This window comes from Lates calcarifer, linkage group LG18 (genome assembly GCF_001640805.2).
Source record: "Lates calcarifer isolate ASB-BC8 linkage group LG18, TLL_Latcal_v3, whole genome shotgun sequence".
Classification (NCBI taxonomy): Eukaryota; Metazoa; Chordata; class Actinopteri; family Centropomidae; genus Lates; species Lates calcarifer.
Window position 1 is genome coordinate 7,143,929 of NC_066850.1, and position 14,466 is coordinate 7,158,394.

A 14,466-nucleotide genomic window follows, 5' to 3' on the forward strand; every position below is an offset into this window, starting at 1 on the left:
TCAAAGTCAGTCTTGCATGAACAGAGTATGAGATTGTTATTTCCTCTGTGGGTTTGCTGTACTGCAGTTCTCCAGGCAGAGATGGTATTTTATGTTATTTTCTTGCATATTTTTTCCACATTTTCACACTGGCTACAGTGAGTTGCAGGAGACAGCTTGCTTAAGCATAAGTATAATAAGTAGGGTTGGGTATCTTCTGAAAATTTTAAAAGTTGTTTTTTTTGCAAACCTTTTTTCTATCCAACAAAATAAGCCAAACCTTTCAAATGCATCAGCGGTTTAATTTTGTCAATGGTGCAAGAACTTTGCCTGAAGAAAAAATTGGTTGGTTGAACGTGCAACAGTACTAAGTCAGTTAATTGAGACTATAATACCAGTTGTACAACAGCAGCTAAAGTTTACTAACATCGGCTAGCATTAGCCACTATGAGCTAGTTACTGGTTATACCAGCCCAAGAGAGGCTGTAGCGGGAAAACCCCTGCATGTATTGATTTGAGCAAGGGTGAGTTTTAATGTCTATATTTTTTTTTATCTTTAAGAAGACATATTTGTTTTTTTAAATTACATAGTCTTGTTTGGACGAAGAATTTACTCCCACAGAGATTCACAGAGATTACTCAAAATTGAGGTTCTACTCCTGGCCCCATCAGTAACTGGTGCCTTTCTCTTACCTTTAGCAGGATTTACACTGATCCCGGACTTGTAGAGATTCTCTTCGTTGCTCCAGTCCCTGTTTCTTTGAACAGTTCGGAGTCCATTAAGCAGCACTAGTCCCATACAGAGACACAAAAGTAAGGCCTTGCAGCCTCTAGTCCTCAGTCTGACATATAAGGTTCTTGCACCCACAGTGACCAGTAAACAAAAACCTATACTGGGAATGTATAGTACCCTCTCTGCAATTACAAAACCTACATAAAAGAATAAGTTGGTGGCTGGGATGAAAGGCAATGACAGGATGCTTAATGAAAATAGTACTAGGTTTTCTGTGGGGGGCAGGGATGTCCGTGGAGGGCAGTGGTGAAGTCCCCCTGACCCATTCAGGGTGGTCTTTGGCGGCCCCTGGTCTGTGTTATGGTTTGTGTCAGGGGCATGGTAACCATTCCCATTAGTGATTGATTTCCCATTTGTGACATGGGCTTTCCCATTGGTCTCCTTAGCTTTGGAGGTGGGACCGCAAAGGCCAAACAAAGCCAAGAGGATAAATCCACCATAGAAGGCAACAGTGTGAAGGTTCCTCCAGTCAGCCAAGGATCTGACCAAGGGCACGGCGTCCATGGACCAATCGAAGCTGAGCTTGTCGGGGCAAAGCAAGAGCCAGGCGTTGGCAGCGGGCAGGTGGAGGAACGTTAGCGTTCGGGTGAGGAAATGTGGCGAGTCAGCTGCGGGGTTGTCAGAGTTGGAGAAGTTGGGAGGCTTATTACCCATCCAGTAGAGGCGAGCTGAGAGCAGAATCACTCCCCAGGAAGCCAGCATACCAAGACTCAGCAAAACACTGATGTTCTTTTTCTGCAAGTGAAGAGAAAGAAAAAACCCATGCTAAATCAACATTTTGGTCAAAGCCACAGCATTTTGTGTCTGTTCCAGAGCACCTGAAGTTGTTTTCATTTAGAGAGCTATTTTTAAGTTTTTCAGGCTCTGGACCATAGCAACAGTTGTCCTGTAAATGTTTTTTTATTCTCTGTGGACTGCATGAAATTAAGACAGACATTTCTGTCTTTATGATAATGTACATGATTATGAGCATTTGGGATCTGATTTATAAATCCACCTTTGCAATAATAAAAAAAGAAATTAAAGAATTCCCTGATTTATCATTTCATTTCACCGCTACAGTATGTAGAAGAAGAAACTATATAAAGCAATCTCTGGAATGTTTTTGATAGCTGCCTGGGGTTTAAACCACACTCATGTACAATTACACAGTTCTCTGTAAGACTGGCATACTTCTCAAAATTAAAATGCACCACAGCCAGAAACAACACAGCTCTGTTTACATGAAAATAGTAAAAAAATGACATATTTAAACTGGTGAAAGACACATTGGGATTTGGACAGCTGTGCACTGAAACAGATGTCACTTTTGGTCAGCAACAATATGACTGTTTACATTATGAAATAATCATTTTTAATGGAATATGTCATATTGAAAGTGATGAAAGATGCATTATTTTGGATTTCACTTTTGGTTTGCCAGTAAATTCTTAGATGTCAAGAACATTTTATTAAGGATAACAAGGGAAAATCCCACAGTCCAAAATCAAAGATAATAACAGAGCTAAATCAACATATTCCATATGGATTGTGAGTTAGGATTATATCTATAATTTTCCATAAATTAGTATTCCTCACTCTCTTCACTTGGAGTCAACTTTGAAGTAAATTTGAAGCATGAGTGGCTTTCCTCTCTAAGCCTCTCCTTGTTGCCTGTCAGGGCTGCAGCGAGTGTGACTGGTAATCAGCTTAGGCCTCATTGTGTTGGTATGTAGATGCTGTTTACATCTCATAAGAGCATTAATTCCACAGCCTGATCACCATTAGGTCCACTGTCACGCAACACCTTTCACCAAACTGTCATAAGCCAACCGGGCCCTGACTGACAACTTAAACTGAATGGCCTCTTTATAAACTAACCTTCCAAGTTTAAATAGCATAAGCTGAAAATTATGTTAAACTCCTAATGGCTGTATTGATACATGCTTGGAAGGATATAGAGAGAACATTTGGTAGGTGACTCTTTAAAAAAAAGAGAAAATCAGAGGAAAATGTCTTTGATATATAAATTAGATTCGAACCCAGAGTCAGGAACTATGTGATACTCCCCAAGGCAAAAGTATCAAAAGTATAATTCATTTCAGTTGTTTCACAACAGGCTGTATAGATGTCTGCAAGCCTGCAATTTTTAGTTACATTATTAAGACATGACAAGGATGTATGATGACACCCTCGACCTGTGGACCTTTGGACAGTGGCTTGTTAAATTACATTCATCAGTGTTAGTAGGGGGAGAAATTAGAGGGCGTAGCTGTGGGACCGATGACAGCAGTACATCTTTTGTTTGGTTTCCTGTCTGTCAGATGCTCTGATGTCAGATTTCTGCAATATCACATTCTGGTATGATACTTTCTGAAATCAATTACTGCCTGAAATCTGATTTAGTGCTGTGTTTTTGCCAAGATTAAGTAAATCTGATTTCACTTCTTTCATTAGACACTGATTAAACTGGAATGTCACATAGGCAAAAGACTTATTGACAGAGACAGCCTGGTGCAGGCCTGTAATAAAAAAAGTGCTTGTTATTCATGTTCTTCCCAGAGTTTACCTAGTGGACTAAATACAACATAGCACCGTGAGTGATGATCACAGACATGCTGCTCACTTCCTATTTTCTGAGCCCATTTATTCTTTCCAAGTAACAGTGTAATATGAACTCTATTTGAACCAGTCCGGGGGGAATTAGTGCTAAGTGTGTACATGCTCGCATACTGTAAGTGCTGTTTATACTGTGTAGTATCACTGCACAGGACAGGAGAAGTTTACATATTGGTGGTCTAGTAGTTGTGTTATCAGTATTGGCTTTGATATAACTAATAATCACCATCAGAGCCTCTATAACTCAAAGTGTTGATCCAGTGAAGTTGTACTTTTGCTTTTATCTCCAGTGAGTTTATGCAATTATGGTTATAAATCAGACTGTCTGTACAATCCAGTTTAAATTAATTGCACAATAGTCAGATAAAAATCTTTTTTAAAAAAGGTGCACAAAGAAAGAGCTCCCATTTGACTCATTAATAAACTTTTAACTCTCTTACAGAGCTTGAGTAAACTCATGCATGCACTTTCCGGAACCATAATGGAAAACACAAGTTATCCATAACAAACCCATGTTAGGATTAGAATAAGAGGTTTAACATAGCCTCGCATGACCCTCTGGCCCCAGTTCAGTTATTGATTTCTCGAGATGTGACATGGAAAAACATGTTCCTTGAGCAGGTTAGCTGAGGTAAGAAATGTAGGCACAGATAGTTATAGAAAGCCACTTGTCAGCAGTAAGATGGAAAAAAGGAGGCACTCTGAGAGGGAGTGAGGGACTGAGTGGAAAAAAAATTGGATATTGATTTGGAAGCTGAAAGGTGGTACACAAAGGATAAGAGAGAGTGTCTTTTACACAAAGAGGTGGGGTGTGCTTATTGATGGATGAGCCCTTATTGCCTGTCAAGGGAGGAAACTGTCTGAGAAATCCAATTTTGCTTGGTATCAGAAGATAAGCCAATTCCAGTGAGAGAGTCATTTGTGGTATTTAGGTGCCTGAGCTTCATTTTACCCCTCGCCGCCTTGTCTATTTCTAAAATCGTTCCTTAATTGACTTCCCGATCAATCACACACACACACACACACACACACACATGCATGCTTCAAACTGCAGAGCAGAGGCTCATTCAGTTTTTCAATGATGTATGACTGTGAATTCACAAACTCAGCAGTAAATAACGGTTGTTTTCAAGCCAGCCTAACACAAACTTTCTAACAAATTTGTTTTTAAAGGCAACAGGTTGCAGGTTGGACGTCGAAGCAGGCACGAAGTGGAAAGATTTCTGTAAGAGTCGAAACCAATACTGCTCAAGTCTTGCGTGACCTTTCCTCTCCACTCAGTGAGAGTGTTCTGCGGTCCGATGAAAATAGGTCTTCAATAATCCAACATTACCCTCTTAACAACGGAATCATTCCCCTCTCCACTGCAGCCTCTAAATGCTGTAAAAAGCTCCTTTAACCTCTCTGTTTAGCTGTTGATTTATTGATTTTCCCAACAATTCCAGCTTACATTGTCATTTTATGGTAAAAGGAATATTGGCAAGGGACTATCCTGACCAAAACACCCCTTAATATTAGCTGTTGTGTGCTTTTGTGGTGCTAAGATTCTCTAACTGTACATGCACTTTGAGTAAGTAAAGTGGGTTAATACTTAAAATGAAAAATAACCATCAGCATAAAATATGAATCTTTGAATCTGCTCTAGGAATTAATTTTGAAAAACAGCTAAACTTGGACAAAATACTGGGCACTGCTTGGACCTTTTTAATGGTGCATACTGTGACTCCTGGCAGGAGGAGCACAGGTGTAACTAATCACGTTAACGATGGCTCTGCCAGTAAGCTAGCATGCACAACACCAGGGCAGAGCTAATTAAGGTTATGAGTTACACCTGTGTCTGACAAGTCAAACAGCGAAGAGAACAATGTGTTCTGCTTCTTCGTGAGCTTGTAAGGAAAAAAAAAAACAACAAAATGAAAAATTTTGTTACTTATTTCTTTGCTTCAACCACAGAACTTCATCGAAGGAAAATTCCAGTAAGTTTCAGCCTAGTATTCTTGTTTTTGTGTCCATTCAAACTAAGGGTCACATTAAGGCAAAGTAGATCCCAATGTTAGCGACAATAGCTAATCAAGGAGCCTATACTTTCTGTGCTGTTGGAGTCAAAAGACAGGTGTTTGAAATGATTTAACTTTATTTTGAATCCTTCAGGAGCCCCACTCTGCTTTCTATATTGTCATTAGCATGACCCATAAGCTGTTTCCCAAATCCGTAATACATACTTATAGTATGTATAGTAATTGTCATAGTCTACTGTTTTAACATGATAAAGAGAAATGTGCACATATCTTGCCATTTTCTGTTTAACAGCCTTGAATTTCTATGGGGCCGGTGTGTGTGTGTGTGTGTGTGTGTGAAACACTGTCTGGTATCAACCACAAATTCTTGTAACTTCTGGAGACATACTGATGTCATGTTACATCATGCAATATATCATATTACATCCACATTTTTCTTCGTTATCAGTGGGAAAAAATTAAGAGTGCATCACCAAAAAACAAATCCGGGAGAGACAGGAAAGATTTCACTGCTTTCACCCTCACTGGTGTCTGACTTAAATTCCTGGGAACTCGTTCCAGCTATGATTGATTGACCTTCATGAGATCTGAGTATATCCGTGGAGGACGGCTGGCATAATCCCCAGCCAACTGTCAAAACGCAACATCCCTCTCGCTCCAAGCCTTTGAACCTAACGCTCTTCCACATATCTCTTCCACTCTGGATCCTCATTTGGAAATTCAGCGTCAATTTCTGTGGCTCTCCCTCAACTACTTTTTATTCTCTTTCGGTTTTATTATCCACTTTCTTTCTTGAATTAACCCTTCTCTCATTCTCTCCATCTCCCCCTTTCCATACATAAACATACACTGTTAAGCTCCCAGGCCTTCATCTTTTAACGGCGCTATTCACTATTAGCTCTCGTTTTATTAATCCCAGAAGTGTGTGGTCTGCCTGTTGACACTGTAGCATGTGGCGTGTTTAAAACATGTCTGAAAAAACAGTGGGATATGGCTGACTTCATGCATGCACCGTTTAAAGCTGCTGTGGACTGACGCAAGACAGCAGGGGAACAATCTTCCGGACTTGTCTTGTTAAAGTCATGTCCAATTTAAACCGCTCATAACTCTTTCCAACATACTAGACCGATCATGCATAGGATTTTTTTGCCTATTTTTGAGAAATTTAAATCAAAATCTTGTTATGTTTTCTGTTCTATTTTATAGAAAAAAACATAAATGGTGATTGAGTATAGATTTCTTGTCAAGAATCCGCAGGAACTTACCAACCATAAAGTTTAACTGCCAACTGTTCTTAAAGTTAAAGGTGCATTGAAGCCACATTAGCTTAGTGCAGGGCAATTCTTTCTCATTGACATGTGCATGGAGAGGTCTTTCAAAGTTTTGGACACGGTGTGTTTGGGCAACACACGTCCAGCAGCGCTCATATTTGATGCATTACCACTGACATGCTGAATTGTGATGAAAGGTACAATGAGGCATGCATCCAGTTCTTGTTTTTTTTCCAGCTTTCTAATGTGTTCTGGATTCTGCTGACTTGGCGCAACTCAGCCAAGCCATCAGACAGCAGCACGGCTGGCACTGAGAGGGCTGACTTTGATAGAGTGACCTAATTACCCCATAGTTCTCTCCATGAAAAGGCATGCTGCTGCTGCTGCTGCTGGCACAGAGACCTGTAATGAGATGGGTCACAGGTTGGAGACTTGCACGCCGTCCATGAGGACAGCTGATCAAAGCAGGGGTTCCATCACTGTTAACTTGACATTTAAAGAGATTCCTGTTTGAGTAATGTAGGGACATCACTATCAGATGGGGTTTAGTACAACACAGGGATCCTTGGTGCTCTTCATGAGAGGTTGTGCATCTGATTTAGCTTAGCTGACCCAGTTCTTGGTTACTTGAAAGATTCCATCAATTCATTTGTGGTATTGAAGTGTTTTTAAAGCTTATTATGAACAGTTTCAATGCATGTTCCAAGTACAAAAATACAATGGCTCTCATGCAAGAACCACTTGTTCCAACCGATTTAATTAGAACATACAAGTGATTAAGGCCCTGTGTTAAATCACACAGGCTGTCGCTCACTCATGTGCTACCTCACCCATTTATATCATGCTATAGTCAGACTGGGGGATCAGATATTGGTGCACCTAAGATTGTATGTGTTACAGTTGCAAAAGCATTTGCTGACGTAGTTACACTTGGGAGAAGTAAATGTTATGTATGAATCCCTAAAGACAGATTTATACCTTGTCAACAACTCGCTCGAGCAATTGGATTTCAATCTGTCTCTTCTTGGAACCATTTATACTTTTTTTTTTCCTTTTTTGAGATTGGAAAACTGTCTGATCTGTCCAAGATGCATGAAATGAAGGGTCAAAGAGACCTTGTTGCATTCACCAGCTTTGCTTGGGTTAGCGGTTATCTGCATCTAGCTTCACGTCAAACCATTCCCTCTTGATTTCTGCTACCGTGGTACTTTGCAGCTCTGCAAGCTCTGCACTGTGCAAACCTTCCTACAAACTGACTGACAGAGGTAGCCTTATATTAGCATTTTTGGTGCGTTGACTATGCTAATGATCAAATCTCACAAATCTCACTCTAACAGCTGTATGAGCAAACCTCACAGAAAAAAGCAGGTGGTTTAAGATGAGAATACACAAATGTTTTTGCGTGAGGCCCAATGTTTCAATGTGCCAGAGAGAATAAAGATGCACTCCTTCTGGCTTGCCAACATGCAATGCAAGCTAACTAAAGAGCATCCAGCAGAACATGCAACAGAGGGCATCATTTCACAGCCGAATGCTTCCGCTACAGGATAATTGGCACAGTGTTCATCAAGCCGTCAGCTGGTTACTCTGAACTTAATCTACGTGCCTGCAGCGCTCACTGAGACAAACGAGGAGGAGGAGCCCATAACACTTTAATTGCAAACTGGTGAGGACACTATCAAATCCTTCCATTGTCAGTTTGCCTCTGGTACAATGCTATCTGTGATCTTTGATTTGGCCCTGAGTTCACATGCTGAAGTGACAAAAATCCAAAAGGTGTGGACGCTAGAGGATTAGGAAGAGTGAGAAAATGCCCTAACATCTAATCCAGTCTTATTTTTCTTTGAGGAACTATATTTTAGACCTTTTTATTTAGAGCTATTCATGCAGGACTTCAGCTGAAAGGAATAATCACTGACATCTTTGTTTTTCAATCAAGTAAATGCTCAAAATCCCACTTCAACATTTAAACAAACGCCTTCTAATGAAATCAATCTTGCCTGCCAGGGTTTCACAGTTTACCGCAGGCTTAGCAGAGAGATATTTTCCCTAATACCAACAAAAGCAAGTTATTTCCCTGGGCTCCGTCTAAAGTCTGGAGCCTCATTTTTCAAGTGGTTTGTTTCTGCCGCTGACAAACTAAAAGTAGAAGGAACAAAGACATTATATTCACATGATCCTGGCATATGAGACTCATTTTGCTTTCTCAATAGACTGCAGTGCTAACACCACACCTTTCTCTGTCTCCATCTATCACTTTCTAACTCTCCCTCTGCCCTACCTTGTCTCATTTGAAATCTCATCTCGGTCTGATTAGGGAGTTAATAGGATGAGAAATGGAGTGCTGGTCGAAGCGCATCTGTCCCCTCTGCTACGCCTGCGCTGATTTGCATTTCCTTATTGTTTGTGGCTGCTGTGCCACAGCAGTCAGGTAATGTGATGAGGAGGATTTTTCATTCTTTTGCTTCATTTTGGAAATAAATAGAAAAAATTTGAACAGATAATATCACACGCTGCATTGTTTTCTACCACAAATGTTTTCAATCTTTCCACCTGCCATCCAAGTCAATAGGAGCTGATTGTGCTTCAGTGATAGAGTGTGATACAGGACAAGCCAAGCAGTCCATTTCCAAAGTGCTTTAAGGCACAGTGGGTGAGAAAGACCAAGAAGAGATAAAGGAAAGGAAGTGAGGGCATAGTTTCCCTCTCTCTCACTTATTCTCTCTTGATATCCCCTCTCCCTTTTGTGTTCCCATGCGTCCCGAGACGTCTGGCTCATAATCGAGGAGACGATTGCCCTCACGGCTGGCCCCGGCACGTAACGAGCTCCCTGCCAAGATAACCGTGACTGGGGCAATATAGGAGGGGCATTGCCAGAGTGATAAATGAGCCAGATGTGTTGGCGGTGGCGTGAGGTGCTGGGAGGGTGGAGGGGTGGAGGGGTGTGGGGTTGGCTGGCATGGGGACCCAACAGGGCTGGCAGGGGGGATTCTGGCCAGGGCTATTGTGTCTGGGCAGAGAGGTGGAGGCTGCTGATGATATCCCCGCTCTGCTGCATTATAAATATACCGGGAAATGTGATTTTTCAAAACGGCTTCTGACAAGCACTAAGGGGGTGATGAAATCTTTCAGACTGTAATGCAACAGACTGGAACACGGAGTGCTCGATGTCTTTCAGGTTGCGGTTTCATTTCCAGGGCTTTGCCTCGTCTTAGTTTGTGCACACAGAGGCAGACAAAATAATGAGAACACCTGATTATACAATACAATCTCAACAAATACAATTGAGTCAATAAATTAGATTTTTTTTCTCCCTCTTTTTCATCATTTTTTGTTGAGAATGTGGAGCCTAACTTAAACCTACAAAACTTAAATTCTAGTCAAGATTGAATCTGGCATATATGATTTTTTTAAGGTCATGTCTCCATTTTCTTTGTTTATACCGAGTCAGATGCAACGAGAGTGACTGATTTACTGCATTATAATGCCAAATGTTAGTTTAGCAAACGCTAACTTTTAGAAGGTTAAGATTTTGTCAGTAAATTAGATTTTTTTTCTCTACTTTTCATCGAGTTACACTGCTGAGTAGCTCCTCTAACGTGATTTACCAGCTTTACTAGATGAGTGAGTGCAATCTGAAAGACAGGTGTTGTGTTTTGCATTGGCTGAGGTCTAGCGGTTGCAAAAGCACACACACGTGAGTTATTCCTGCCAAGCGCCAAGAAGAAAAACATTGTAACTCCCCTCTTTCTCTCCCTCTCTGATCTCTCTGGGCTGCTTGCTTCAAGCCCTTTAATAACAGTTGTGGGTTATCATTCTGCCAGAAACAACTACTGGAGAAGCCGCCCCACAGGTATGGTAAAAGCCTTGAACATTTGTAGGGAGAAGGTGTTTTCCTTCGGCTGTGGCAGAGTAAATTAGACCGTCACGTCTGAAACTACAACAGAAACTTCCATAGGACACTGGTGATGTACTACACAAAGTTACATCACAAACCTTGCAACAAACAGAGGTATTTATAGATGTTTCCACAAGCAGAAACCACTATAGAAAGATCCAAACACACACACACATTCAGAACCAGACTGTCCTTGCTCTGTAAACCCAAGGGGACTTTTTATTATGCTAGTTATGCATTTTACGAGGGGCTATCATGTTGGCTAAGGAGCAGTTTCTTTAATCAAATGTGGAGTGCCAGTGCGCGAGAGGAGCCTTTCCACTCAAACACTGATTCCCATAATCAGATGAGTCACTGCACCAAGGTTGTCCTCCTCAAATAACTTCAGTTTGGAGGGGAAAATGGAGTCCTGCGGCGTTCTCCTGCAGAGGAAGCATACTGTGTGTGTGTGTGTGTGTGCGTTTGTGTATGTTTGGATAGCATACTCGACAAGCGGACCAAATCATTTACCAGAGGAGGATGTGTTATTGTTTTTCCTGCACATACCTTTTTGTCACCTAAAAATGAAAAAGCAAGTCACCCTGAAAATAGCTTTTCCTGCTCCGCCATGACTGCACATGTACACACGCATAATGAGGCTGAGATCCTAATCTAGATTTCCTTGCATTAATATGTATCTGTTTACTGCAGCTATGAGAAGTTGGTGGCAGCGTTGCGAGGAAGTGGCAAACATCCCCTTCTGCATATAGTTTCTTCCTGTTTGCAGATGACAAATGAGAACAGCTTACTTTTCATGCACCAACTGTGTGGTTTGCACGGGCAAACAACTTTTCTAATTACACTCCTAATGAAAAGCAAACACACACCATTTCCACACAAACAAAACCATGTTAAGAACACACAGAGAGCTTACTCCACCATACAGGAACCATTAACAGCTGGCTGGCTGAGGTTTGCCTCTGAGGTAAGGAAGAGGAAACTGGATACGTAGAGACGCCAAGACAAGAGTCAGGAACACACACACACACCGGCCCTGGCAGCATGTATTCATTTACCTTTCCCAACAGGAGGAGAAGTGTCTGGCGAAATCGGAGTCTCTGGAACACGAAGAGGTCATAAACAGCCGACACGGCCAGCACAGTCACCCCCTGTTCCTTCCACAGCATACTGGCTGCCGCACACCACAGGCTCCCCAGCATCCAGCCCCAGCACCAGGTGGCTGAGACGCCGCCACATCTCCTGGCATCGAAGGCCCCGCGCTGGTCCCTACGAAGCCCGCAGTGTCTCGCGTAACAGAGGAGAGACAACAAGAAAAACAAAGCTGCGCCGACGTCCGCCCTCCCCACCACGCCGGCCACCGCTTCGGTGTGAACCGGGTGAGAGGCAAAGAGGAGACCGGCCAAAAGGCTCCACAACCCTCCGCCCAGGAGCGGGCGACTGAAGGCCGTGAAGAGGGCGGTTACCAGGCCATGCAGCGCCAAGTTCAGCAGGTGGTAGCCCCAGGGGCGCAGGCCATGCAGGGTGTAGTTGAGGCGGAAGGAGAGGGTGCAGAGCGGACGGAAGGACTTGTGGCTGCCGCTGTGGGTGAGCAGGGTGCCCCAGAAGTCATCGTACAGGATGTTGATCCACGGAGTCTCAGGAAGAAGGTCCTGGTTGGTCTTGATGGCGCGGCTGGAGGAGCAGAGGAAATAAATTATTGTCAATTACTGTATTTTCAAATTACTTTTGTTGGAGACAAAACACTCCCTTGCATCGTGACACACGTGCTGGATGCACAGCATGGCCTCATTTGGAATGTTTTCCACCCTCCTGATGCTCCACTCATCAGTGAAATTTAATAGACAAATGCAATGAGCACTCCAAATGTAATAAACAGACTTTAGAGTATAGAGACTGAATATAGACATGTGCTCTCACTCATACACACACACACACACAGCATGCACATATGTCACAGGTACCTGTATACACACACCCACGCACACACACACATGCTTGGACAGGTGGTTTCAAAACCCCGAGGCTGCTGTGGATTCTCATAATTAGCAGATCATTACTGGGGACACGAGCTTCATTCGTGTACACTCACAGACTGCAACAAATGAGGACACCACAGGGATTAAAGGTGATGAATGGGATGGCAGCTACAACAACTCAGAGGGAGAATCCCCCCCCCCCCAAAAAAAAGACATTAAGTAAAACAATGACATACATTTTGAAATTGAAATTTGATCAAAGATAAAGCTGGCTTAGATATCACACACTGTCAGTTAATCATAGAAATATTTTTGCAACTTTTATTTTCCGGACTGGGTAAAACTAACAAACACAAAACAAAAGAGAGCAAAAGGGAACTGGTGACAGGGGTGAAAAACACAATCTGCAGTGAAACCACTGTTTCCCATTCATTGTTTAATATGTGGGGTTCTACTTGGTGTTCATTTTTACTGCTACAATTTATAAAGCATGTGTTTTCTCACTGTTCACACAATTTTAAATGGAGATGGAGACTGTTTGAATCATAGATTGAGGATGACATTCATTAGCTTGGGAGATTTAAAAGCCTATAAAGTACAGCATGTGTCTGAGCTGCTGAATGGAAAACACTGGCATCAGGGCTTTAGAAAAACTACTCTCAGCTGTAGGTAATGCCACCTAACGAGTGGACACCAGACCTGAGTGCCACCTCAGAAATCCATGTAATTCATGTCCATGTTTAAGTTTTCACTGAAAAAGAAAAAGTTGGTGTCATGTCGGTGTTTATTTACTCTTTTTTGAGAGTGAGACAAATGATCTCATATCAGTTTCTGATCACATATATATATATATATATTATATATATATATATATATATATATATATTCTTGGGGGGGGGGGGGGGGGGATTCTTGTTTATTACATTTGGAGGGGGAATTCTTGAGCCTCCATCCAGCAGCATCAACTCAAGCTGCTGAGTGTGTGATTATTATTTATTTCTGCTTCAGACCTAACCACTGTGTCTGTACCTGTGGTTCATTTTGAATACAATTAATAAAACTTAATTAAACAAACCAAATGGATAATGGTTACAAAGTGAATAGAGAATTCTTAACAAACTTTAAATCACAGGCTTCGCAGTCACATTGCCTGAAGATAACTCAAGGTAACTTAATGCAATGTCAAGTATCACGAGAGCAGCTGGTGGCTTTGTAAAAGGAGCTTTGTAAAAACAATCCTCAGCTGTAGGCAATGTTACCTAATGAGTGCTTTCAAGCTGACTCCAGCACTGAGGCAAACAAAGAAAATCTTATTCTAAATAACATCATAGTGAATGTAAAAATGATTAATTATAAAAGAAACCCACAATACAAGAACACCATGCCCTGTGAAAGACCACAGAGGTGACGGGTTTTAATTTATAGCAGAACATCAAAAGAGAAGACGCCCTCATCTACTTCTGTGTGTGCTGACATGCCAATTAAAAGCTGTGGGGGGGGGGTGCAAACAGTGATAACACAACACATGCTGATTTTTTTTTTTTATTAACCAGGACACGTATTATTTCCATGTTGCTTCATGAAAACTTGAATTATGTGAGAAGCATTGTGTTTCCAGGATTCATTCACGGTGACCCAGCATCAACCTTACTCTCTCAGATTTTGATTGTGCGTGTCACTCCAGAAAGCGACAGCATGGTGGGGGGGGCTAGCCAAGGACTTCCTTTGTCTGGGGATTGCAACTTGGAGTGAGTGCGTAGAGGGGAGGGGAGGGAGATTGAGCTACAGCAGGGGAGCAGACAAGGTAAAAGCAAAAGACTGAGGAGAGGAAAAAAAGGAAAATAAGAAATGACACATAAAGTAAGCCTGCAGATCCAGTGCCAAAGCGATATTTGCTCAATGAATTATTCCTAATTGAATATATATGTTGTTT

General features: G+C 41.8%; 1 protein-coding gene across 1 annotated transcript in view; it reads right to left on the bottom strand.

Moving 5' to 3' along the window:
• Nucleotides 1-14,466, bottom strand: part of tmtc2a (transmembrane O-mannosyltransferase targeting cadherins 2a) — a 55,584-nt gene that overhangs the window by 16,816 nt on the left and 24,302 nt on the right. Inside the window, exons 2-3 of the mRNA XM_018670997.2 lie at nucleotides 11,613-12,228; nucleotides 673-1,507 (exon numbers count right to left, since the gene is read on the bottom strand). Of these exons, the coding sequence (XP_018526513.1) occupies nucleotides 673-1,507; nucleotides 11,613-12,228 (1,451 nt within the window). The remainder of the gene's footprint in view (nucleotides 1-672; nucleotides 1,508-11,612; nucleotides 12,229-14,466) is intronic.